Source organism: Pimephales promelas, chromosome 4 (assembly GCF_988280905.1).
Source record: "Pimephales promelas chromosome 4, fPimPro1.hap1.1, whole genome shotgun sequence".
In the NCBI taxonomy this organism is placed as follows: domain Eukaryota; kingdom Metazoa; phylum Chordata; class Actinopteri; order Cypriniformes; family Leuciscidae; genus Pimephales; species Pimephales promelas.
Window position 1 is genome coordinate 25,652,732 of NC_142772.1, and position 26,056 is coordinate 25,678,787.

A 26,056-nucleotide genomic window follows, 5' to 3' on the forward strand; every position below is an offset into this window, starting at 1 on the left:
CTTATTCATTAGATACTAGTACTTATTCAATAGATACTAGTACCTATTTATTAGATACTAGTATTTATTCCAAATGTTACTAGTAAGAATTTTTATTATACTAGTCACAACTGCTGTTTTACTAGTCTTATGTTATGACTAGTCAGAACGACCACTGTATAGTTCAATTAAAAATCTTACTAGTAAAATAAAAATTCCTACTAGTAACATTTGGAATAAATACTAGTATCTAATAAATAGGTACTAGTATCTATTGAATAAGTACTAGTATCTAATGAATAAGTACTAGTATCTAATGAATAAGTACTAGTATCCATTGAATAAGTACTAGTATCTAATTAATAAGTACTAGTATCTACTGAATAAGTACTAGTATCTATTGAATAAGTACTAGTATCTAATGAATAAGTACTAGTATCTATTGAATAAGTACTAGTATCTAATGAATAAGTACTAGTATCTATTGAATAAGTACTAGTACCTAATGAATAAGTACTAGTATCTATTGAATAAGTACTAGTATCTATTGAATGAGTACTAGTATCTAATGAATAAGTACTAGTATCTATTTAATAAGTACTAGTATCTAAAATATAAGTACTAGTACCTAATGAATAACTACTAGTATCTAATGTTTATGTACTAGTCAAAATTGGAATACATACTAGTCAGAACTGAATAGTTGATATCTGAATGACAGATCCCCATAGAAGTGAATGGCAAAAAATTAAATTTGTTACTAGTCACAAAAGAATAGCTACTAGTCACTATCGAAATAAGTACTAGCATCTAATGAATAAGTACTAGTATCTATTTAATAGGTATTAGTATCTAATGAATAAGTACTAGTATCTAATGAATAAGTACTAGTATCTATTGAATAAGTACTAAAAGCTAATGAATAAGTACTAGTATCTATTGAATCAGTACTAGTATCTAATGAATAAGTACTAGTATCTATTGAATAAGTACTAGTATCTAATGAATAAGTACTAGTATCTATTGAATGAGTACTAGTATCTAATGAATAAGTACTAGTATCTAATGAATAAGTACTAGTGTCTATTTAATAGGTACTAGTATCTAATGAATAAGTACTAGTATCTAATGAATAAGCACTAGTAACTAATAAATAAGTACTAGTATCTAATAAATAAGTACTAGTATCTAATGAATACGTACTAGTATCTAATAAATAAGGACCAGTATCTAATGAATAAGTGCTAGTATCTTTAAAAAGGTACTAGTACCTAAAGAATAAGCACTAGTATCTAAAGAAAAGGCACTAGTATCTAAAGAATAAGCACTAGTAGCTAATGAATAAGTACTTGTACTTAATGGAATAGATACTATTATCTAAAAAATAAGTACTGGTAGCATGAAAATAGAGACTAGTAGGTTAAAATGATTAAATGTTAAAACGGCTTGCCATACAGCGTCATCATCGACCCCACAAACTTTCGGTAAGTTTGAATATTAACTTGATGGATGTATAATTTTGCTTTTTGTGTTTGATTAAACTCTATATTCGCCTAATTGAACGGGAGATTATATATTGCAACCCGGTATCACAACAAGACGTGAAATTATCACGTTGGTCCACTTTGGAAAACGTGTAGATGTCACGGTTTAACCCCTTAACGTGAAACTTACACGTTTGCGTTAACACATTCCTGTGGAGAGATACCCGGATGTTAACCTATTTTAAAAGTATAACATTACAAATGCAGCGAACACACTGTCTCCTAATCTGTAAGCACTAAGGTGCTAACGGCACTGAAGTTACAGGAGTTTCATCCACGGTAGGTCGAGTATTTAAAAGGTTATGGTTAACACGGTTAACGTGGTTTAACGTCGATGTAATGCGTTGTTTTAGCGAACCTTTTGCTTAAACGAGGAGCTGGGGGACGCCGGAAAAATAGACGTTTTACTCATTTGGCTACTTCATTAAAACGTGACATTTTGACGTTTTTTTCGCCGTGGATCAAGGCAAATGAATCATTTTCACCTTAAAAATTATACTTTTTTGCATTTTAAATAGGCTAATAGAATATTTCTCAGTGATCGTCAATAAAACAAAATTCCATTTTTTCTCGGTTTAATGAAAACCAATAGGTCGTTATGGCAGCGGCGATTGCGTGTAGAATAGGTCAAACGTGTAAGTTTCATGTTTGAGGGGGTTAAACCGTGACATCTACACGTTTTCCAAAGTGGACCAACGTGATTATTTCACGTCTTGTCGTGATACCGGGTTGCAAAGTGACAGACGCTGCTAATAAAGATGCTGTCGCCATGTGTGTCAATAATGTTAATCAAACATCAGAAAGAAAGTAATTTAACGTTACTGTATTTGACTGAATTACTTTTGCAAAATTAACAAGAATGAATGTTGAATTTATAGTGAAAACTTAGGCTATTGTATATTTGATTACTTTATATAATATAATATTATTCAGTGCTTAAAGTTTTTCGTAAGTCGATTTGTGCCTTTGTTCTATTTTAATTTGTGACTCTTGTCATCAGTAAGCTTGAGATTATTTTCTTAAGCTACTATTATTTTTTGGTGATATTGAAATTGGTCACAATAATTATGAAATTTTAGTCGCAATACATTTTGATATGATAAAAAAATCGTGTTAAAAGTAACATATCTTAACTGTGAAGTATATCATAGATGGATAAAATGACTCGTATAATAATATAACATTTAGCTCATGTAATTGGTGACCTAAAGTGGTGGGGGGGCCCTGCAGTAACTCATAGCCCCGGGGCCCAGTGAGCTCTTAATACGGCCCTGAGTGTACTGGCTGTGCAATAACTCAAAAACATTAAAGCGTCATCGCAGAATGTGAATAAAACATAAAAGTAATCATTTATTACAATAAGAAATTACTAACAGACAGCGTAGAGTAAATGTGTGTCAGGTGTGAAGTATGACATTCCACAGTATTACAGAAGAATTTTGTTAGTTGAAAATGTACCTATTTCTGAAATCTGGTTACTCAAATAAAATGGATTAGACTGAGCCTCTCTGGGAGGAAATATATCTGTTCGTGGTCAGAGATAAATAAATTACATAGAAAAACAATGTGTATTCGATAGTATTTACACAACAGTAAACATTGTGTTATTGTACACTACCGTTCAAAAATTTGGGGTAATTTTTTTTAAATGATATTTATACTTTTATTTAACAAGGATGCATTAAATTGATTCAAAGTGCCAGTGAAGATATCTATAATGTTATAAACAATTTCAATTCAACATGAACGATATTCTTTTAAAACCTTCTATTATTAAGGAAAATCATGGCTTCCACAGAAACATTAAGCAGCACAACTGTTTTTAACATTTAATATTGCTACAATAAGAAACGTTTCTGGAGCAGCAAAGGATCATGTGACACTGAAGTGATGATGCTGAAAATTCATAAATGTACGCTGAAAATATATTTAATTAGAAAACAGTTATTTTAAATTGTAACAATATTTGACAATATTACAGTTGTTACTACCTTTTTGATCAAATAAATGCAGCCTTGGTGAACAAGAAATTTAAAAAAATAATAATTTTAAAATCTTACCGACCCCAAAGTTTTCAACGGTAGTGTGTATGGAAGAATTTCATTTTGACAGAAGGTTCAGAGCATTTAAAAACATGCAAAGGGTGCCAACTTCTGTTATATCGTTATCTGCTTATAAGATAAGACACTTAAACTTAGATTTTTTTTTAACAATTTTTCATTTACATTGGCTTTCATAATAGCCAGGGGTTTCAAATATTACACTAAAACAATAACTTTAGGAGAAGTACCCTTCTCTAAAAGACACAATATTGAAAGAGTAGTTTTTTGAAAAAAAAAAAGAAAAAAAAAACAGTTGTGGTTCATTCCATCTGTTAGGCTAGTTTGTATCATTGGATACCACTTTCTCAGGTGTCTACTATGTTCAGTGACAACTATTGTATTGTCTGCGCACCTTTGCAGGTATGAAACCATTCAGAATTCTGCAAGTACATCTCTGCTTAAAAAAAAATAAAAAAATATTACATTTAACAACTATATAACCTAAGTTATCAAAATGTCTCATACTGGTACTATGACAGCACTAGTTCTGTAAAAAAAAAAATAACTCATACTCAGGGCCAAATGTTACGCGACTGTAAGCTGGATTTACGTGTAAAAGAGAAACTGCAATCTGTTCTCCAGTTGACACCACCACCACCTTTGGTATCATTTAGTAATGATAAATGTAACAGCTGTATGCAAAATAATAAATGATGTAATGTGTAAACGATAAAATGATGATAATTTGTGTACAATTGTAAACAAAATTGTACTGAATCAGTCTCTCAGCTCACATCATGTGAGAATCCTCCTCAGTCTTGCAGTTTATGATCATTAAAACCTCAATTGTCGACTTTGGCTGCTTGTTTTGGAACGCAAGGAATCGTTGGCCAAGTCGTGCCTGTGAACACTTCCCTTCCAAACCCTTTTCCTGTGACTCTTATTCTCAGAGTACATGGTACATCCTCATAGACTGGGTTTTGCGGTTCTTAGTCCCTGAGAAATGGTATAAAGAAAAGAGGGAAGAGGAACCGTCTTTAGATGGTCTCTACAAAGTTGGCAGGAAAGAGACCCTGGCGTCCATCTTTGCTGGAGCCCCTCCACCACGCTTTGTCGATTGTTTCCACATCACTGATGATGTCACCAGGTTCAAAAGAGAGCTCATTTTCATCCTCTGTGGAGAACAGGGCAGTTTCAAAGGACATCTCAAGTGACAAACTACACAACGCTGCTGCTGAAGCAAACAACACTAACCTGCTTGGTAGTCATACAACGCTCTCACACGCAGAAGGCTTTCTGGTGATGACTGGAGTAGGAAGGAAGAAAATTTAGTACTGCTGAATTGTTTTATCACATTAAGATTGATGTGAAGAAGTCATGATGTGTGGTGTTGTATGTACTTCGCCATTCTCAGTCACCAACTCTGCTTGGATTTCATCTAATTCTTCCTCCTCACGATTAACCGTGTAACAGAAGCGCTCAGGTGTGCTGTGCTCAGATACATCAATATCCTCTTCTTAAAAACAAAACAAAGTGTAAAACTCATAATTCGTGTGTGTGTATACAGTATATATATATATATATATACACACACTCACACAAGAGACTAGATAAAAAAACTAGATAACTTAAATGGATAGTTCACCTAAAAATGAACTATCCCTTTTGTCAGTTTTAATGAACTTTTTTAGTTTTAATGAACTTTTGTCAGTATTTACTCACCCTCATGTTGTTCCAACCCCGTAAGACCTTCGTTCATCTTCGGAACACGAAGTAATTTTAAAAAAAGTATACGCGTCACTTGATAACTTAAGATTGAGCCACTGTAGTCACTTGGACTATTTTAACAATGTCTTTAATAACTTTTTGAGGCCGGCAAGTTTCAATCCCTCAAGAAGCCTATGGACTAACGTTAGCAGTATGGAGTGATCCAGCTCTCAGATTTCATCAGAAATATCTTAATTCATGTTCCGAAGATGAACGGAAGTCTTATGGGGTTGGAACGACATGAGGGTGAGTAAATTCTGACAGAATTTTCATTTTTGGGTGAACCCTTATCCCTTTAAGTCTGAAATTCAACTTTTGCCCTGATCTGTATGAAAATTTAATATCACGATTATAGTGTCCAAAACTATCGTGATTATCAATATTATCAAGTTTTTGTTATAATGAGATGAAAGAATTCAACTGATGCAATAACTTACCTCCAATTAGCTCATGGCCTGTACCATTCAGTGGTCTACCACATTCAGATTCATCTTCTTCAGTCATCAGATCATACTCTGATGTGTTCACACACGACTCTGAACACACAGCACAAGAAACATGTCTTAAAAAAACCTTAAAAACATTCTGCATTTCTTCACATCACATCTGTGTTCCCATCACCTGGGCTCTTTGGTAGGTCTTCCTCAACTTCATCATCTGAGATCGGTGCCACGTTTCTTGGCATGTGTTTGACATTAGGGTGGAATTCCTCAGATTGTGCAGAAGGCTGCTCCTCAGAGTGTGCTTCATCCTCAGACTCTGACTCATCAACCTCCACCAGGGAGCTGATGACACTCTTCTCACCCTCAGGCTTGAATTGTTCCTCTACGGTTTTCACTCCTTCTTCATAGTTTGTGGTGATCACAGTATCTGAAGCCGGAACTGACATGGCTGAAGTTTCCTCTGGATCCTCTACCTCTTCTTCATCTTCTTCGACCAGCACAGTCTTGGCAATGAAGTCCACGTCTGGTTCACACAGCATTCTAGAGCCAGTAACAAGCTCTGGAAGGAAGATATTGTCAAGATGAGTCATTCTACATGACCATTTTCAACTATTTAGACCCAAGTAAACGTACCTGTATTGTGCAGTGGGTTATCGGAGAGTGAAGCTGAAAAACGTTCTGTTGTGACAGCGAGTTTCTCCCTGCTAACGTCATAGGCGCAAGATTCTAACTTTTCGTGACTATCCAGCAGCTTTGGAGACGCAGGGGAAGCGGAATCGTGTACAGGGGCTTGAGGAGGTGGCCGGCTGGGAGGTGACGACTGGGGTGGAGGGGGTCTGGTGACAGGTAAAATGTGTGGGAGCGACACCGGTGGGACAGAGCGTGGGGAAGGTGATGGGGAAGGAGATGTTTCAGGATGCTGTGGTGAGGGGATCATCTGGTAGGGTGGACTAAGTGGGGATGTTGGACGTTTAAAGGACGTGGAATGGGTGCGTGAGAATGGAGACCTAGCAGAGGGACTGTGTGGGGATGTGGGACCAGAATAGGAGTTAGCCCTCTCAAAGATGAAGGCTGTGTCTGTCAAACTGCGTTGGTAGCGGCGGAATGGAGATTTTCCTGAGGACCAGAACATGAGTCAAAAGAACCTCAAAAATACAATGAACTCTGTAAGTTGAAAAGTTTCAGGCATTGTGGGTTTCTAAAGGCCTTGTTTACCTGATTGTGGTGATCCGGGGCTTGAAGAATTTTGTGAGGATGCAGATAACTGCCTAAAAAACTCCCTGGGATTGATGGTGCGCTGGGAAACAAGTACTGCTGCCTCCTACAGGACAAAAGAAGAAGCATTGTTCAATCAAGTAATGTGTTTGTGTGTTGATAAAGGAATAGATATGAATGGGCCTTTTGCTTCAGGACATATTACAATGGACATAAAGTGGTGACCCAACCAAAATTCAGTTTCACCACACAAAACACTTAGAACATGTTTCTTGTTGGAAATTAAAAGGTTCGCTCACCCAAAAATGAAAATTATCCCATAATTTACTCACCCTCAAGCCATCCTAGGTGTATGTGACCTTCTTTCAGCCCAACACAATCAGTTATATTAAAAAAAAACATCTTAGCTCTTCCTAGCTTTATAATGAGTGTGAATAGTAAATGAGATTTCGAAGACCAAAAAAAGTGCATGCATCCATCATAAAAGTAATCCATATGGCTCCAGGGGGTTAATAAATATGCATGTGATGCATTGTGAAGCAATGCCATTTTGTAAGAAAAATATCCATATTTATAACTTTATAAACTACAATCACTGGCTTCCTTGCAAAGAGGATAGAGCAAAACAAAACACTGGTCATGAATTAAGTCTAAAATGAGAATGTTTAAAAAGAAATGTCGGAGGAGCTTGAGTTTGTTGCCCAGCCCTATTTGTTTGAACAGCGAGAGACCTCTACTCTCACCTAAGCTTACGCTACTCCTACATCCTACGTCACACGCCTGACCTCGACTCTCTCGTGAACGCGGACATACATTATCGTAAGCTTTGCAGTTTAAAAAGTTAAAATTATGGATAGATTTTTTTTTTTACAAAAACACATCACTTCGCTTTAGAAGGTCTTTATTAACCCCCTGGATCCGTTTATGGATTACTTTTATGATGGATGGATGCACTTATTTTTGGGCCTTTACTCCCATTATAAAGCTGGGAAGAGCAAGGATATTTTTAATATAACTCTGATTGTGTTTGGCTGAAAGAAGAAAGTCATATTGGATCACCTAGGATGACTTCAGTATAGGATCATTTTCATTTTTGGGTGAACTAACCATTTAATGTAGTACATATGGTTATTTTTAGTATATATATATATATATGAAGAGTTCAGATGCAAAAGCCTCTAAGTGCCACTTGAAATTTTCTTCTAGAATGATCATTTTTAACAAGCTCGTATATTTAAGTTCAGTGATTTCACTTAAATGGCAATGATAATTACCTATTATTTGTTATTTAAGTGAAATTACTGAACTTAAATATACAAGTTTGATAATCATCATTAAAGAAGAACATTTCAAATGGCACTTAGAGGCTTTTGCATCTGAACTCTTCACTCTATGTACATTTATTTTTTTTCGCCTAAGAACAACAGCATTACAGTACATTATTGCAGGAATACACAAAAAAAAACAAAAGTGAAACCAACAAAACAGTGTTTGGAACTTGTGATTTAATATATTGTAATAATAAAGTTTAAAAAGTCCGAGCAAGAGTAGTTTATAAATCATAGTGTAGTTATTGTAGTTAAGAACTTCACTAGATTTACTTCAGGTTGTACAGTCAGATGTTTGGATGATTCGTAAAAATGGAAAAACTAACTGCTGCTTTCTCAATGGACTCGCTGCGTCTAAGTCGGGCCCTCATGTCCTCCTCATGCTCTCTCTGCTGCTCCATCTGTAACAAACCACAAAGAACCCAACGTCAATACAGGATATGACTACAGTACATGATCATTTACCCATAGGTTCATTACCATGTTTAAAAGCTTACAACGTTTTCAAATCTCAGTAAAATAGCCTGAATACACTTATTAACGCACTCACCCATTTCGCTTTTTCCATATTTTTAGCCTTTTCCTCAAGCTGAGCCTGGATCCTCCTGAGAAAAAAAACAACAACAGGAAGATAAAGCTGAAGGAATGAATTGTCCTTCAGACAGAAGTTCTTTTTGATCAGGTGGACAGCAAACCTTTGCTCTTCAATCATCTGTAGCTTTTCATTCATTTTTCTGTCTCTCTCTTCAGCCTCTTTTTTCTCCTTTAGAACTCGTTCTCTCTCCCAGCGTCGTCTGTCTTCCACAGCCCTCCGACGTTCTTCCTCCTTTCTCTCCTCCTCCTCACGCTAAAACACATCACATTACGCAGATTTGTGATACATTACATCTGAATAGAAATTTTAGAGTCTGAACAAGATGTTTGTGATAAACAAACTGATTATAATGTAAATTATTACACAGCTATCTTGATTCTGGTAAGCTGCAAATATTGAACTTAAATCAAATATTTTTGTATAAGGGCTGGTTGACTGTACATTATTACTTACAGACATGGCTGGGATATTTCTATTAATAGTATTATTTTTGAGGAATCTTGCTTGATACAATTGAATTATTTTTGGTCTTTTGTTAAATATTGGCAAAATCCGCAGCATTATGGGGATGTTTGGGAAAGTGCAGCAATGAACAGAGTTGAAGCTGTACCTCCGCACGTGCCCAGAAGGAGTCTCTGTTAATCCGTCTCATTTCCAGGGCAGCATTTGTCTTCTTGTAGTTTGTACCCTGTAGGTGTGGCACACAGATGCAACAAAACACCCAAAATATCAAAGAGAGACAATTAGACCACGTCCCTTAAGTGCATCAATAAATTATACTGAGAAGCAGACTTCTTCTCTGTTAATGAAGGAAGCCCTTGTATACATGGTGGCCCTTTTTTATGGTAATTTACCACAGTCTCCTCCTTATCCATTGCCCTAGAGGGTCTCCTCAGTTTCTCCATTGGAGGTCGAATCTTTGCAATAGCAGCCATAATCTGCTCCTCTGTCACCTCATCTTGCTCCGAGGCTGTAATAAATACTTGGACCTCCTGTGACGACACAAACATCAAGAGATAAAAATGAATGACCACATCGTTGAAGCTGTTCCACATGAACACACTTAGCTTAGATAAGTTTGCATCTCAATATGTCTGCTGTTTTATTGCATTTAGAATAAGAACCGACTGTTAATCTGATAATATTCTGCATAATATTCTCTGTATCTATGTAGACAGCAAATACAGAGCTACAGCAATTTTCTCAGGCACAACATATGTAACAACATTAGTAAAAGTTAGCATAGCGAAGGACTTGTAATGGCATATACGAGTACAGACTATGGGTCGAAATTATTTTCATTTGTATATCAAGAATGTAACAAGAATGTATAGGCCTGTCTGTATACTACATTTTCCCTTATAAGGCATTTTCAGCATCAATCTACAGCTCTGAGGTCACTGAGATGAAGATCCATTGAGGATTTATGTGGTTAAATTCGCTGCTCAACAAAACACCTCAGATCACTAACTGAATATAGTGTAAGATAGAGTGATCTGGTTTGTGGGAGAGAAGGAAGGGAGTAGAAAAGCAATGAAGACATTGTGCCGGAGGGCCTTGAGAGTGCAGGATTGGGCTCCAACCCAACAAAACCCACAGCTTTACAATGGATTACCACACGGTTACAGTACATTCAGCCCTCTTTCCACATTTCTCTGAAACGCACAACAACGTGAACGTGTCAGGACCAATTTGTTCGGTCGTTGCTTTTTCTGTGACTGAAATGACTTTCTCTACAGAACATTAGGTTGAATTCTCCTGCCTTTTATCTTTTTTTTTTCTGCTCGGGAGGAGTTAAATGACTTAATTATCTGTTATTACTAGCTATAGATGAGCCCCTTGACATGCAGTTAGCCCCAGGGATTTAGCGGTGATGACAGTATGAACAGCACTGAGGATAGATGCTCTCCCATACACACCTCACACCTGCAGCTGACAGCACTTCCGTCCTTAATATCTGATCTCAGATCACACTCAGTCAACCAGAAAACAAAAATCACAAACCATCCACTTTATTTTACAGGAAAAAAATTAGGTGGTCATTTGTAATTTTCCTGTGTCTGGCTTCCGGTGTCATTCACTCTCAGTTATTTTTAGCAGTATAAAACAGCTTGTTATGCTGCTTGATATGGCAAACTGGTATTTCTTACCATACTGTTTTAATGTAGTGTCTTAATTAGAAACATGCTGGTTTGTAGCGCAAACAGTTTTACAGTTTACTGCACTTTAAAACTTTCTTCTCGTTATTTCTCTATAGTGGCTAGTAAAATGGAAGTCTCGCACATTCACAGAAAACACCTTACTTCGTGTTAAAAAATAAGGTGGATAGTTCAAAGTAAGTTATAGTATGTTTAGTAAGTCTAGGTTAAAGGGTCAGTAATATAATATATATATATATATATATACTGTATATATATATATACACTATATATATATATATATATATATATATATATATATATATATATATTTAAAGATTCATTAAACCGATCAAAAGTGACAAATACATTTGTAATGTTACAAAAAAAAAATCTCTTTGGAACTTTTTTGGAGGAATCCTAAAAAAAACTTTATCCCAGTTTCACGAAAAAATGTTAAGCAGCACAACTGTTTTAATGTTGATTATAAAAAGAAATGTTTTTGAGCATTAAACCAGAATTTTAGAATGATTTCAGAAGGATCATGTGACACTAAAGACTGATGAGTAATGATGCTGAAAATTCAGCTTTGCTATTTTACGATATCACTGTTTTTACCGTATTTTTGATCAAATGAATGCATAAGAGACTTCTTTCAAAAATAACCGGTTCCCTTTATCAAATCAAAATAAAAATCTGCTGAAGTTTACAAAATACCCCTGGTTGGGAATTGTCTAAGAAACATAAATCTTATAATCTTGATGTTTGCTATTCATAAACTGCTGTGACAAATTAGTGATTAACATAATTGATTACATTGACTAGTGTACAAAAAAAGCCCTAAAGAGCTGACTAGTCATTCTGCACACATGACAGCCCTTATTAGCACAGACTTGTCATGAAGAGACAATACAAAGTGTGAGTTATAAATGGAGAAAGCAGGGAGGAGAAACTGGAGGGATTTAGGCTTCAGAGTATCAGTAATAAGATGAGCAACATTGAAGGCACATCTCAAAAGCCAACACACACTATGATTAATGAGTTTGGCTTTAACATTTGGTTCAGTTCCCCATGACTAAATATCTTTGGAGACTAGGCCTGGACTAGAGACCAGGGGGGATTGGAAGGGTGTTGTTGATCTTAAATGGAAATTCCACTCAAACATTTAAATTCTGTCATTATTTACTCATTTCACTCCAAACCTGTAAGACTTCTGCAGAAGAATTCCTCATTTATCAGCTTTTTAATGTTTTTGTCCATACAATGAGAAATTCATACAGGGTTGGAAAGATATGAAGGTAAGTAAATGATGACAGAACATTCATTTTTGTTTGAACTAACAAAAATGTAAAAATTAAAAAATGTTTCTTTACTTAAGGTACACTAACACTTTACTTTAAGGTGGCGTAGTTGCACGTTACTACATGTACTATAGTAATAACAGTAAGTTTTGAATAATTAAAAGTAACTAACCCCAAATCGAACACTAATCCTAATCCTGAGTAAGTAAAATGTAACTACGTCACCTTAAAATAAAGTGTAACCAAAATGTCTGCCAGTATAGTTGAAAGAAACACAAGGACATGCATCTGTGGAGAGTCTGTGAATCAGAGCATTTTTCACATTCGTCGTCGACTATGGCTTTCCTGCTGTGTCCAACTGGAGACTTTGCAGGTCCCTCAATCCAAATTTAGAAAGTGTATCATTAATTTAGAAGAATACCAAGGCAGAACACTGTAAATGCCTCTGACAGCTTGTCTCCGGCTGTCTGATTTTATCCCATACAGTATGTGCTCTAGTTGGTTTTGGGGGCTCAGCCTCTCCCACGCTATAAAACTTAATTGCTGACCTTACATAACCTAACAAAGTTCATTTGCTTGAACAAGCATCAATCAACACAGACATAACCCTACAAGATCTATATAGATAGATCTAAATGTAGATATAAGGAATCTAATAATACAGAAAGAGAATAAAAGACACTTTTGTAACCCACTCGTGACATTTATCACACACAAACACACATTGTGGATGAACAACACAATACAAGGTCATAAAGGTTGTCGATTTCAAAAGAGAGAGAGAGAACTGAGAATTGAATAAACAGCATTCTTGGCATGCCTGTGGAGCTGACTGGGCAATGTCTTTATAAGGCATTAAAAATGTCCCAGACATTAAGTATGTTTGACGATCTCATACAACCATCCAAAAAATATGGAAATGTTAAAGCAACATTGCCTGGGTGGTGAAGTAAATAAATTCAGAGAAAGCTTAAAGAGACATGCACATGTACAGTATATCCAAGAAACATAAAGCATCATCCTCAACGCTAAAATCACTGCTGAAAATAAAAGCACTAGTTTATATAACAAACACTTTTAACCTTTTCCTTTCCTTAGGAATTTCTCTCTCACTTCAATTTCCGCTCTTGTCAGTCAGTTTGTGTGGTGCCTGTCAGTGGCACTGCTCGGCCGTTCAGGAGAACAATAGGGCATGACACGAGAGGAAGAGTTTACTACAATAAGAGCTGGCACAAGCTGTTAGCCATCACTTCACAGATACTAGCGAAGGAAGGAAACCATTTGCAAGAGGGAAATCTCAGAATAAAGCAGAGGAGTGCATTTCTACACATATTAGGAGGGTTTGACATTTCAGAAAAGTGAGCCTTTTTTACATCTTCCACCCATTCATTCAAATAGGCACAAAACATGAGTTTGTCTTAACCCTTTCATGGCCTCTCACCATTTGGTAGAGCATGTTTAGTTAACCAAAACCCTGCACTCAACTCAATCTGACTGATCACTCAGGATCTGTATGTATATAATAGAGGTCAATGCATAATGAAATGTGGACTTAACAAATCTAAATAATAAAAACTTGGGTCTGTCAAAAAAATAAATATCGTTTGTTTTATTATTGACCAAAGGATATACAAAATGCATTATTATCCATTTGTTATAACAATGCACCAATGTAAGAAAGGTAAAATCTTATAAAACTGAAAAAAGAGAACTGTGATATCTGATCAGAGGTTATGACTAGACAAGTCTAACAATCTTAATATTATAGGTGGAACGATACCCTCATGTCACGATTCGATACATATCACGATACTGAACTCAAGATACGATATTATTGCGAGACTCCAAGACATATGATAAAAGGTTAACAAAAAATGTACAGTTGATTAAAATGCTAAATTTGATATTACATTGTGGGTTTAAATGAATAGGTTTGGACTCGGTGCTTGTAACCCAAGGACAATGGTGACACCAGAATAACAATATTCATGATTCTGAAGCTGAAATTACAGATTATTTTAGACGAATATTCTTTTCTGACTAGATATATTTAATACATTTAGAATAGATATATTTAAAATAATGTCGGCCACTTTTTACTGGTCAAGTTACATAAGTCATTTGGGATTATCAGAACCCACAAATATTCCCCAATTGCATTATTATACATACTAATCAACATTATATATAGTAGTTTAATGTAGTACTGACACTAAAACTTTTTCTTACACAGTAATTTTTATTTTGGGAAACTATCCACTATACATATTGTCACTATCCACGATACGTATTGTTGCATTTTTGTATTGCGATGTATTGTGGCACGATATATTGTTACACCCCTACTCAATATGTAATTCACATTGCATATTTCTCAATGCAATCGTAAACACCTAAAAGATGAGAAACTATAACTGCAGTACAATTTATGTGCATGTTTATGATGACTTCCAATGACATTCACTCTCTCTATGTTTTCTATAAAGCTTTAAGGGAAGTTTCTTTGCAGAGAGATGAAGAGAGAGAGCAGACGCCCTACAAAAAGGATGCAGGACATTCTACAGCCATACAAACACAGGATGTGTACAAGAATGAGACAAATCTCTGATGTATGAGGAAGAGAAACACATTATTTAACTCACTCCATATCCAAATCCTTCCAAATGTAACTGCGGCACTACATACTATATGATTAATGAACGTTCAAATGGCCACACTATTAAAATACATTGTATTCCAGAGTTTTATCTATGAAGGATGTTAGAAGAATCATCCAAACAAGTAAAGTAACCAGCTAAAATATAATGCTGCTGTGATTTTATGAACTTTCCTCAGCAACTGTATTATGGAAGCCTAGTCGTGGGCGACTGTTTGTTTGTGTTTTTTTACCTTGAAGAAGGCCTTGATGGCAGGCAGATGGCTGTCACATTCAGTTCTGCGATGCTCATCCACACTATTACCAACCTGTTTTATTGAGACAGAAGGGACTGTAAGATTTCTACAAGTGACATTACCATGATATTTAAGAGATTCAAGCTTTCAAATAACCAAAATAAAAACACAAATAGTTTGAGACATATAATGTAGAAACACCATTAATATCCCCAAAAGTCACACTGTGCTTCAAAGTTTGGACTCATCAATGCTGCAATTATTTGATCAATAAAACAGTAATAATGTGAAATGGTTTAAAACAACTGTTTTCTATTTTATTTAAAAAATGTACTTTATTCCTGTGATGGCAAATGCGCGTGTGTGTGTGTGTGTGTGTGTGTCTGAGAGTGCGAGTCTGTGAGTGTGTGTGTACCAGTCTGGTTCACAAGAATGTCTCTTCTGCAGTTAACTGGTCACTGAGACCCCCACCCCCCCACTATAAAATGCCTGACTGCCTACAGATGGCACCTCTGACCCCAACAACAACATTCCCACTTCTCGCCTTAGCAACTAGATCCATGATGGATATTACAAAGGTTCCCAGAATGCTTCTTTCCGTCAGTATTTGAGCTCCTTCAGTTACTGAAGTCTGAAGGTCAAAGCTCTTTTGTGAAGTGAAGCCATTGACACGTCTCATCAACAGGAGCCTCACATCCACCGCTTAAATACGGACTGTTTAAAGATGCGGAAGCTCCAACCAATGAGGAACCACTTCAGGCTCACACCCCATGGCAACATCCAATAGGAGCTAAGTATAAAGTTCTAACATCCAATCAGAACAAGGCAAAATGACCTCATCCAGAAGTATGTTAGAAAAGCTACAAATGTTTGAAGCACCTCGATAGAAGGGGAAAGGGAGAGTTTCCATCTAAAATGTAGGATATTGTCAATTTGCAGTTTATGTAAAGAGCTGAGAGAGCTCAGCTGCTACATGTCAGTTTAGTATGTCTGCATGCATTTTGTATGGCTGAAATAAACTGATATAAACATATTATTCTTCATATGAACTTACCCAGCAGACCATGACAATCTGTGGTTGTCCTGTTTCTGTCAGTCCCACCCTGCAGAGGCCATACATGAGCCTGCTGTTGTGAAATTTCCCAACCAATTCTGTCAAACCTCCAGCTGGCAGATGAGAGAGAGAGAGAGAGAGAGATAAAGAGGGAAGGGAAAGACAAAATTAAAAAAGGTCCAAAGCGTCTTCATCAAATATTGACCACATGGAAGAAAACGCATCACCCACCATGAAACACTTGCATTCTTTTACCAGATTATGATCATGATAATCTATAAAGAACAGGATTGTTCTGATGGACTGTAATAAGCAGAGCCGGTATATTTTCCTGCACTCAAGTGAGATTTTTCTGCTTCATCTGATATTAAAGAGGAACAGTGTTGGCAGTTCAGCCTTAATTGGTAATCCTCTGATTTAGCAGCATTTAACACATGAATGTCCTCTGACTGTCCACATTTTAAGCCACCTTGGTTTTGGATGTGTTTTTTCCATTCATTTTCTCTATAGGAATTTCAAAAACTCTGCACACATGCTTAGGACATTATTTAGGAGTAGTTGGCTAGTGAGATCCTGGGTATAAGGCTGGCCTGGGACATGTCCCAATCCCACTCCCCTTCTCTCACCCCTACTGTACTTCCCTGTCTATTCTCCTGGCATATAAATAAAGGCAAATTATCCCAAAAATTCTATAGGAAAAAAGACAAATGTCCTAGCATGTTTAATGTGTTTTATGAATGAACCATGTCATTCTCATCCCAGACATAATGCACTCCAAACCTTTTAAGCAATGACTTATTCGTTGAATTTAAAATAAAAATCCACATTCGAATGCAAAAATGGAGCATTCGAATTTTAGTTGCATCCGCCAGCTTTATTACTTGTGAACAAGATGCGCGATGATGAGAGTCGTTGTTGCATTGTAAAGATTCTGTTAGCCCAGAGATGCCCAAACTAGGGCCCGCGGGCCAAAGTTGGCCCGTGGTATCCTTTGATTTGGCCCGCCATACCGTCCGGGGAGAGGGGATTTCTTTAAAATGCAAAACTTTACAAATAAACTGCATTAGTTAATCAGATTGAAGTTGTTTTATATTTATTTTAAATATTATAAAATAAATAAACCCATAGCAACTTTAATGTAATACCGTTTGATTTATGATGCAAAATTTACTTTTGGCCCACAATCAAGTTTGATTTTTTGGCCCTTCGTAGGAAAAAGTTTGGGCACCCCTGTGTTAGCCTGTCCAGTTTATGCAGTGTGTTGTTCATTCAAAACATTGCAGAATATAGAAGCTCAATGCAGAGAAGATCTTGGTTGAATCAAAACCATAACTAAGCCAGGCACACAGAACACTTTTTATGAGCTCCTTTTCAATGGTTTTCTATGTAAAACATGCACTAGATGGACATCTTTGACCGTTGCACTCGAGTCTCACACAAGGGAGCAGAATGTTTAAAAAGCCACGATATGTTAAAAGAAGTTCGACTTCTAAAAAACTCTTGAGACTGAGGGGGGATTTTTTTCTGTTTTTAAATGCAAAAAAAAAGTACTCTGTGTGATCGGCGCTTTGGCTCTTATTATTACACTATGCATAAATAAAATACATTTTTATGCAATTTACAAAATCATATTGGATTTATAACTATATAACTATATTTTTTTCAAGACAATAAGCTTTTTTCCACCTCACTGAAACTGTGCCTTTTAAATTCGAGTACAATTAGAATATTGGTAATATTTAAGTATAAAATTCTAGTTTAGTTTTCAGCCATTTCGACGGACATGGAGGGTTAAAAAAAATGCATGGCGACTGCACTCACAAAGAGCAATTTCTCAAATTATTTTAGAGCTAAGAATTTATATTAATCAGAAATGTACATAACCTTTCCATGATTTATTCATAATTAACTTTTTTATTATATTTCCTTGACTTACAATGCTAAAATAATTGTCCTGATATTTACATGGCTGTAGAAACAAAGATACAAAAACTATGGACAACAAACCAGTGATTATAAGTATAAAATGAAATACAATTATATATATATGTTATGTGTGTGTGTATGTATATGTAAGAATACATTTGTATGTAATAAACATACAAATATATTCAAATCGATGTGTTTGTCATTCGCAATGCTTAATAGAAGTGGATGGCCACTGTTGAGCTCTTTTGTTGTTATTCCTGTTTCAATGGAACTTCCTCCAATTTGTGAAAATTGTATTTGAATTATGTAGTTTTAACAGATTTAATGATTTGCTGCTTTATTGAGCATTGGTAAAAAAAACAACAACTTAAAAGCACAAAAAGAGAGAGTCATTGGAAGGAGTCTTACCTCCTGAATCTGTAAGTTTTAGATTGTTGGTCACTCCCTCATATGCAAATAAAGCCCTGAAAAAGACAAAGAGTGAAATACATCAGTATGTTACACTGGAGGAAAAAACAGCAGACCACATTTCAGAAATTGGTTTTGATAGACTTAAGTTACAACATTTGTTGAAACCAGATTTTAACAATGTCCTGAAACTGACCAAATCAAGGTCGTGCTGATAGCAATTCAAGATGAGGCGGGTGAAAAGTCAATATATCAATAGTAGAGACCCCTGACCTTACACAGTCTGAAACAGATCATGGGCCCTCCTTGCATTCCTCAGCCAAACAAAAACCACATCCTCACTTACTTACGTCACCTTAAAATGCAGTAAATGGGCTTAGGCATGAGCACCATGTGTGCATTGTCCATCCGTTTTATCCTACACATTCACACCATCCCAGAATGCTCCAGATATTGGACATGTTTTGTGCATAACTCCAGTAGGGGTAATATACCAAATGTTCTCAGAACAGAAATGTTATCTATCACTCTTTCTTTAGTCTATCCATCAGGAACTCAATAAGAGTAGATGCCCGCTGTCATGGCCTATGACTTTTCACTTTGTTGGTTAGGCTCTACTTTTGACTGGCACAAGTCAAGACATGTAACCGAGTGTTCATTGGGGCTACTAGCTCTAATAACAAGTGTAATTGCAGTGTATGAAATCGCAAAACAGCATTTGAACCCAGGTCACAGCTGTCTGTGGTTATGTATCATTCATAGGCTGCACAGGGACTATTACTTGGAACTGCGGCTGAGAGAAAATAATGGAGTTTGTATCAGGGCCACCCGGCCACACCAAAGCAAATAGTGAAATGCAGGTGGGGCACTCAGTTTCTGAGATTAATAAGATTTGAGGTTTAGTGCAATTGACGTGCAACACTGCATTAGTTGGGATGGTCCATACCCAGTTTCTCTGCTTAAGGGTAACTATTAGTGAAACATCTAAAGGGCTCTGGGAATGGGGATCATAACCTGTAATGCTTTTGGGAGGGTTCCCGTCTGTGACCTGTGTTGTGAGACTTCTTGTTTGAAACGGCAGCTGATGAAACTGCCAATGGTGTTCAATTCCCATTCAAAGCACAATAAATAATTTTGGGCATACTCTGTGACTTCATGACTTATATTATGATGATTTTTTCACTGTTTCAGATTCTCCCTCGAAGAAAAAAAAAAGTGTCAGATAAGCCATTTACTCTTATCATGAGCTTCTGGTCCCAAAAAATATTCAGCTCACAAAACTAAAACACTGTTGTGTACTTTTTTCCTTGGACGTCAGGTGAAATCTCTAAATCTATCGGTTGGTTTTCTGTCAAACTTGCTGTGGCAGGTACATTACAGCTGAGCTGAGTGACATCATTAACCGGTTAATCTCTGGGAAAACTTTTCTAAGAATTATTCAAAAGTGAAATATCAAGTAAATCCTATAATTGTATGTAATAACATCCTCGCACATGGATCAAACTGGTCCAGTAAGAGCTGGGAACATTTAATCATCTCTCATGCCTCTTTTACATTCATAATAATACACTTTGTCATTGTCAAGACCTGAAATTAATTTCTGAAAACTCCTCCCTTGGATGCCTCATATGAGGAGACTATTTATTCACTTGTGGAGAGTTATAATATTTGGTAACACTTTACTTGAAGGGGTGTGCAGAAGACTGGCATGACACCTTCATAACCATGACTTGACTATGAAATAGGGTTTATGCACGTTTATGACAACTGTCATTAAGTGTCTTTCACTCAATAATGACATTTGGAATGCAAATATTACAATATTTACGATGTCGTTGTTATGACATCTTGACATAAAGTATAAAATCATAACCTGTCAGTGTCTTTGTCATGACAACTTGACATTAAATTAAGTTAAACTGTGACTGTCATGTGGTTGGCTTTGACATTGGCTGTCATAAGGCCATTATAACTGTCATGCATATTTTTTGTGACCTCAACTACAGTGGTACACACTGAATTTGTCATTAAAAAGTTATAATGGGCTCATGACAGCCAATGTCAAAAGCAACCACCTGACAGTTTAATGTAATGTTAACCGATAAAGCTAAAGTAAGTGCGCTTTCTTAAGTTTGATAATTAATCTGCTATGTCATGTTTATGACAGGTTGTGTTGTTTTAGTAATGTCAAGTTGTCATGACAAAGACACTGACAAGTTATGATGTATTGGTCAAGGTGTCATAAAGACATCTCAAACAATGTTATATTTGCATTAAAATGTCATAATTGAGCGAATGAAACTTAATGACAGTAGTCATAAACAAGCATAAAACTTCCTTCATATTCATAACATGTGTCATGTCATGATTATGAAGGTGTCATGTTAGTCTTATGCACACCCCTTCAAGGAAAGTGATTTTCTATTAATCCTATACAAAATATAACTTTTTTAATACTAATTTAAATGTGTATTCAATGTAAAATATGTTGAACAATCTTGAATTAAAAAGTAAAGAATTCAAATAAATAAACCACTTATACTATATTAACTAAATATTCAACATAAACCTTAAAGTAAAACTGCAAGAAAAGGCCACTGTTCTCAAATAGATTGGAAAGGGGCGTATCTTTAACAGAAGTTAAGCAAATCTGCAAAAATATGATTTTACCGCAACATGCAGCAAACTGCATATTCACTAAACTCATCATGGATCTAATGAGTTCAAAGTGAATCGTACACCTTTTTTTTCAGTGTAATTCATTTAAACACCTCTTATTTAGAATCCCCTTACTCTGTCGCCTGGAATTTACGCTGAATGAGGACAATCTACACCAGCCCGTTGTCATCATGTCCTATTGTCCTCAAAGCTTCTGATCTCTGGAAGCCTCCCAGATTGTGACCTCTAGGCTTTTGACTCAGAGCTCTGACACAAACTACAACAACAGCCCATTTCCCCTCATTAGAGTCTGTGCTCAACCAAACCAACCAACCAGTCAGTCTGTAATTAGCATGTTGTGACATCATTGTTCCGGATCCTTCTACCAGCATGGGAATATAAAAGGCTGAGAGAGTGATCGGGATCAGAGGCGTGCTTGTAACAGCTGTCTGTTAGGGTAACATGACACCAGTACATCATAAAGGAGAACTTGCCAACGCAGATGCTAATAAAAGGTTTTCCTCCTAAATCTTCCTAAATGTCCTGGAGTTGACGGACATTTTCGTTAAAAATGAGGGGAGATTTTTAGGCTAATAAAGCATGTTGTGCAATGAATCCAGCTAGTATCAATTCCAATTAAGCAAGAAAAGTAGTTCACTCATAATGGCAGCTGGTACTTTGTTCAAACAACACTACAGAATGATGCTTCAGTGCATTACGATTAACAAATGCGCATTTCATTTAGCAGCACCCCTCCGGCACACGCAAAAGTCCTTAGTGTATTTGGTCACTTTTAACGCATGTTGTCCTAGGGTCAAATGTATTATAAACGTGCACCTTCGATAAAAAGGTATAGAACTGTTTTTATCTATGCAATAAAGACCACACACATTTTCATTGACATAGTAAATGAGCACAAACAGTCAGCACTTCACTCATTGTCTTTCAGGCATGGATTGCATCTCCATGGCGTCTATGAAGTACTCTATTGAGCTAAAATACACATGCAGCTACAGTTGTTTTGCATGAACTGAAAGGACAGCTTTTGTTCTCATCAGTTACTCTCAGTCTTTCACTTTTCACATGAATCGTCTCAAACACTCCACGTACTTGCATGACACAGTAATCATTTGTTGACAATGGGGAGAATTCACTAAACGAAGCCGCTTTTTGTAGGCAGCATTTTAGGCAACAGTCTGCGTCTTATTCACTAACTATCAACAATACAGTTTTTAAAGCCATCAGGATCATATTTTCTTCCCGACAAAGTTTATTTTAGGAACTGTTCACAGAAACTGTTCTTCTAAAATCCTACAGGACTAGACTGAGTTGGTTTTGGACTTTATTTAAAAGAAATAAAAACAAAGCTGAGGAATCTATGGGGAACAACATGCAACTGAGGCCAAGAAGTGACTGCAAGAATAATGCATAAATAATAGTGTGACATGACTGTATATTAAAAAACGAAGTCAAATAATGCTTAAAAAACTTCACCACGTCCCTTAATACAGTTCTTGAAATCAAATCTAACACTGCAGACATTTCCTGCTGTCTGTAGTTAGTGGAGAGAGAGGTGTTGTCTGGAAGTCGTCTGGACCGTCCTCACCTCACACATACACACTTCCTGCGTCAAGAGTATGATGAGAAAAACACAAGCAGCCCTGTTCTGCAGTCCAGCCAGCTATGAGCTCAAGAACAGAGAATGAGGAATGGAGGGAGAAAGAGAAATACAGGTCATAAACAAATGAGGGTGAAAGAAAAGAGAGAGTAGAAACATGGGAAGGCCATTTTAAGACCGACTTATTCATGTAGGTGCATGTACTGTAGGTGTAACAATAAAAATAAAAAATAAACTTTGTCATGGCACATCTAGTGAGGAAATGATAGAAACTATTGTTTCATAAACATTTGTTCAAATTTGTGGGGTCAGTAAGATTTTTTTTTTTACAGAAATGAGTACTTTTATTTAGCATTAAACTGGCCAAGTAACATTTATAAAGCTACAAAATATTTTTATTTCAAATAAATACTGTTCTTTCTAATCGTCAAATAATCAAGCATTTTGTAATTGTGTTTTACATTTTAAAATATATTGAAAGAGAATGTATTATTATTATAATATTGACCAATATTTGTTTTTAGTGTATGTTGGGCCAAATAAAAAGAGACTTCTTTAAAAAAAAAAAAAAAAAAATGTATAAGGTTACGCATGCAACTATGGTTCCCTGAGAAGTGGAACAAGACACTGCATCCTAAAACACTATGGGGAACCAGCACCAGCATGTTTCAAAAAGCAACAATGTCATTGGCCAACAACAGTCCGTGCAACCGTGAGAATAAAGAGCAACCCTCTACAATGCAAGTAAATCCCTCAAACATGACTAAATCTTCTATCTGGGGAAATAAATAATGATTATCATTAGCCATTGGCTAATCAATTCTTAGATTTTACTCAGTGTGTGTGTTAGAGGCTAGGTATAAGGTTAGCGTAGTATATTTTCATTCGCTGAACACTCTGACTAAGCGCTTGAGAGTGTCCCTCTCCGTAATGTGGAGACGTACCGTAAACTAGCACGACGTATAAAATTTGACGTACCGTAACTAGCATGACACGCCGTCGTTTTGCTAAGGGAGCTGAGTTTCTCACACATACACAAAAAGGGAGAGAGAGCGAGAGACCACACAGAATTAACGAGCTACACGTAAACAACATTCTTTGTAGTATTTTGCAGAACAAGCAGAAGATATGCAGGTTTCTCCGAGAGTGGGCGGAACTAATGCGCAAACGGCAGTCTCACTCTCATCCCTGTTTTGATTTCAGCAAATCAGTTCGAGCGAATGCTGACAACGTGATTAACATTCATGAACCCTGCAGCTCATCAATTCTTAGTGCGTTGTATATTGCTATTATTTTGAATATTTATTTTAATAATAATTACTATTTTCTACTACTATTATATATTTTTTTTAAGTTTTTTTATACGAACACTGAATGACCAACATCATCTTAAGCACCACCACCAATCATAAGTTCAGTTAAAATGGCAAATATGCATTCATGCATGGTTACCAAGTTTTAATTCTAATTACTAAAGTTATATCATTAAATAGTGCTGGATTATCATAATATCATACTATGATAATTGGTTGACTGATGTGTACGTTCAGATATTTAAAAAGCTGTGCCATTACATTAAGCTGTTACAAAAATAAACTGATTTGGTGTAATTATACGTAAATATAATAATTATATGTATATATAAAATAGTATCAGTCTGGCGAGTAACCAAAAATGTACTAGCCAATGGCGATTCTCTATAACTCAAGAGATCACGAGAGCTCGAAAGCTGGGACAAGTACTTCACTCAAAGCTCATTGTGGGGAAGATGCTACTCGTTCTACCAGTCAGGGGGGGCTTCCTATATCTGGCAGAAGCCCACAGCTTGGAAACACAAAGAGGCTTCCTACTTTCTGAACCCAACACTAAAGGGAGGAAACTACCACCTTTTTGATATTAGGGAGCTACTACAAGAGAGTTAAGCGAGCTGCCAACTTATGGGAACCACTATTAGAGGGAGACAGCTTCAATCTTTTACACCTGCTTAGAGACCCAACCTCTGAGGTGGAAGCCGCAGAGGTTGAGTACTCGGTATCCCTGAGACCGAGGCACACACTTCCTGAAACGCTTGGCTGAGTGTTACTCCATAGAAATCTCCTTAACACATATACAAACAAACAGATCCTCAAGTACCACTGGTAGTGACGTCTCGGACTGTAGTCGGCCAATGACATTGTCGCATTTCAAACATATGCTTCAGACACCATACTGTTATACTGGAGGTGTTCCCCATAGTGTCCTAGGACACAGTGCAAGTTTCCACTTGAAAGTTAACCCCAAACTTCTGAATGGTAGTGTATCTGGTAGTGTACCAGAGATGTCTGAGATTTTCCTGTTAGTTTTCAATCTCATTAAGCAGTCAACAACTCAATTCATGTGCCCTGATCCTCATAAAGTGTGATAAGAGATGACCGTTAAAGATATTACTCTTTATTGATTACTCATTCTCCCATGAGTCTACATGCACAGACATGACCACTGGTATTTATATTCTTGCAAAGACAAGTTTGGTTTGTGACATCTCACTAGAACATGAAGAACCACATGAAGTCATTTGATCACTACAGCATTTGACATCCAAGACTTTCCAAGTGCAGAGAAATATGACCTGAATAATATGGCATCTTTGCATCAGTGTTAATTTTGACAGCAAATTTGTATTTAGTTTTAGTCATAAGCTGCGTTTCCACCACAATTACCAGGAATTTTTTTCATAGGAACTTTTTTTGCCCCAGACCGCTTGCTTACTTGCGCACAAGTCCCACCCCAAAAGTTGACGAACACACCGAGTACCACCCCAAGGTTCGTAGTTGCATGGGGAAAGTTCCTGTGGTGGAAACGCGGCTATAGTCTTTTAGTCTTTGACTGAAATGCCATTTAGTTTTTATGAATTTTTTAGTTTTAGTGGACTAAAATCTTATGGGTTTAGTTAAATTGTAATGCATTACTTTAGAATTTCTCTAAAATTTCCAAACCCATTACATAGGCTACTCCTGGAGAAAAAAAAAATAAAATAAAATTTGAACATGCAATACAGACAGATTTAATTGCTGTGGCATAAAAAGAAAAATATCTTAAAATTAAATAAAACCACTTCTAAAGTAGAACACCGTCTTATTTTCAATTAATTATATGCATTATTTAT

At 36.3% G+C, this 26,056-nt stretch overlaps 1 protein-coding gene across 2 annotated transcripts in view; it reads right to left on the reverse strand.

The window, feature by feature from the left end:
- Positions 1–2,847: 2,847 nt before the first annotated feature.
- Positions 2,848–26,056, reverse strand: part of LOC120461688 (uncharacterized) — a 39,774-nt gene continuing 16,565 nt past the window's right edge. The window contains exons 2-16 of one of the 2 annotated variants that reach the window (XM_089130163.1): positions 18,636–18,691; positions 16,299–16,411; positions 15,242–15,316; positions 9,768–9,905; positions 9,524–9,601; positions 9,014–9,165; positions 8,869–8,923; positions 8,645–8,719; positions 6,991–7,096; positions 6,409–6,891; positions 5,954–6,334; positions 5,770–5,868; positions 4,966–5,078; positions 4,820–4,871; positions 2,848–4,739 (exon numbers count right to left, since the gene is read on the reverse strand). In XM_089130163.1, coding sequence (XP_088986289.1) covers positions 4,603–4,739; positions 4,820–4,871; positions 4,966–5,078; positions 5,770–5,868; positions 5,954–6,334; positions 6,409–6,891; positions 6,991–7,096; positions 8,645–8,719; positions 8,869–8,923; positions 9,014–9,165; positions 9,524–9,601; positions 9,768–9,905; positions 15,242–15,316; positions 16,299–16,411; positions 18,636–18,691 — 2,113 coding nt within the window. In that variant the 3' untranslated portion in view covers positions 2,848–4,602. Of the gene's footprint in view, positions 4,740–4,819; positions 4,872–4,965; positions 5,082–5,769; positions 5,869–5,953; positions 6,335–6,408; positions 6,892–6,990; positions 7,097–8,644; positions 8,720–8,868; positions 8,924–9,013; positions 9,166–9,523; positions 9,602–9,767; positions 9,906–15,241; positions 15,317–16,298; positions 16,412–18,635; positions 18,692–26,056 lie in introns of both variants that reach the window. The other variant, XM_039649926.2, reaches the window with a different exon arrangement.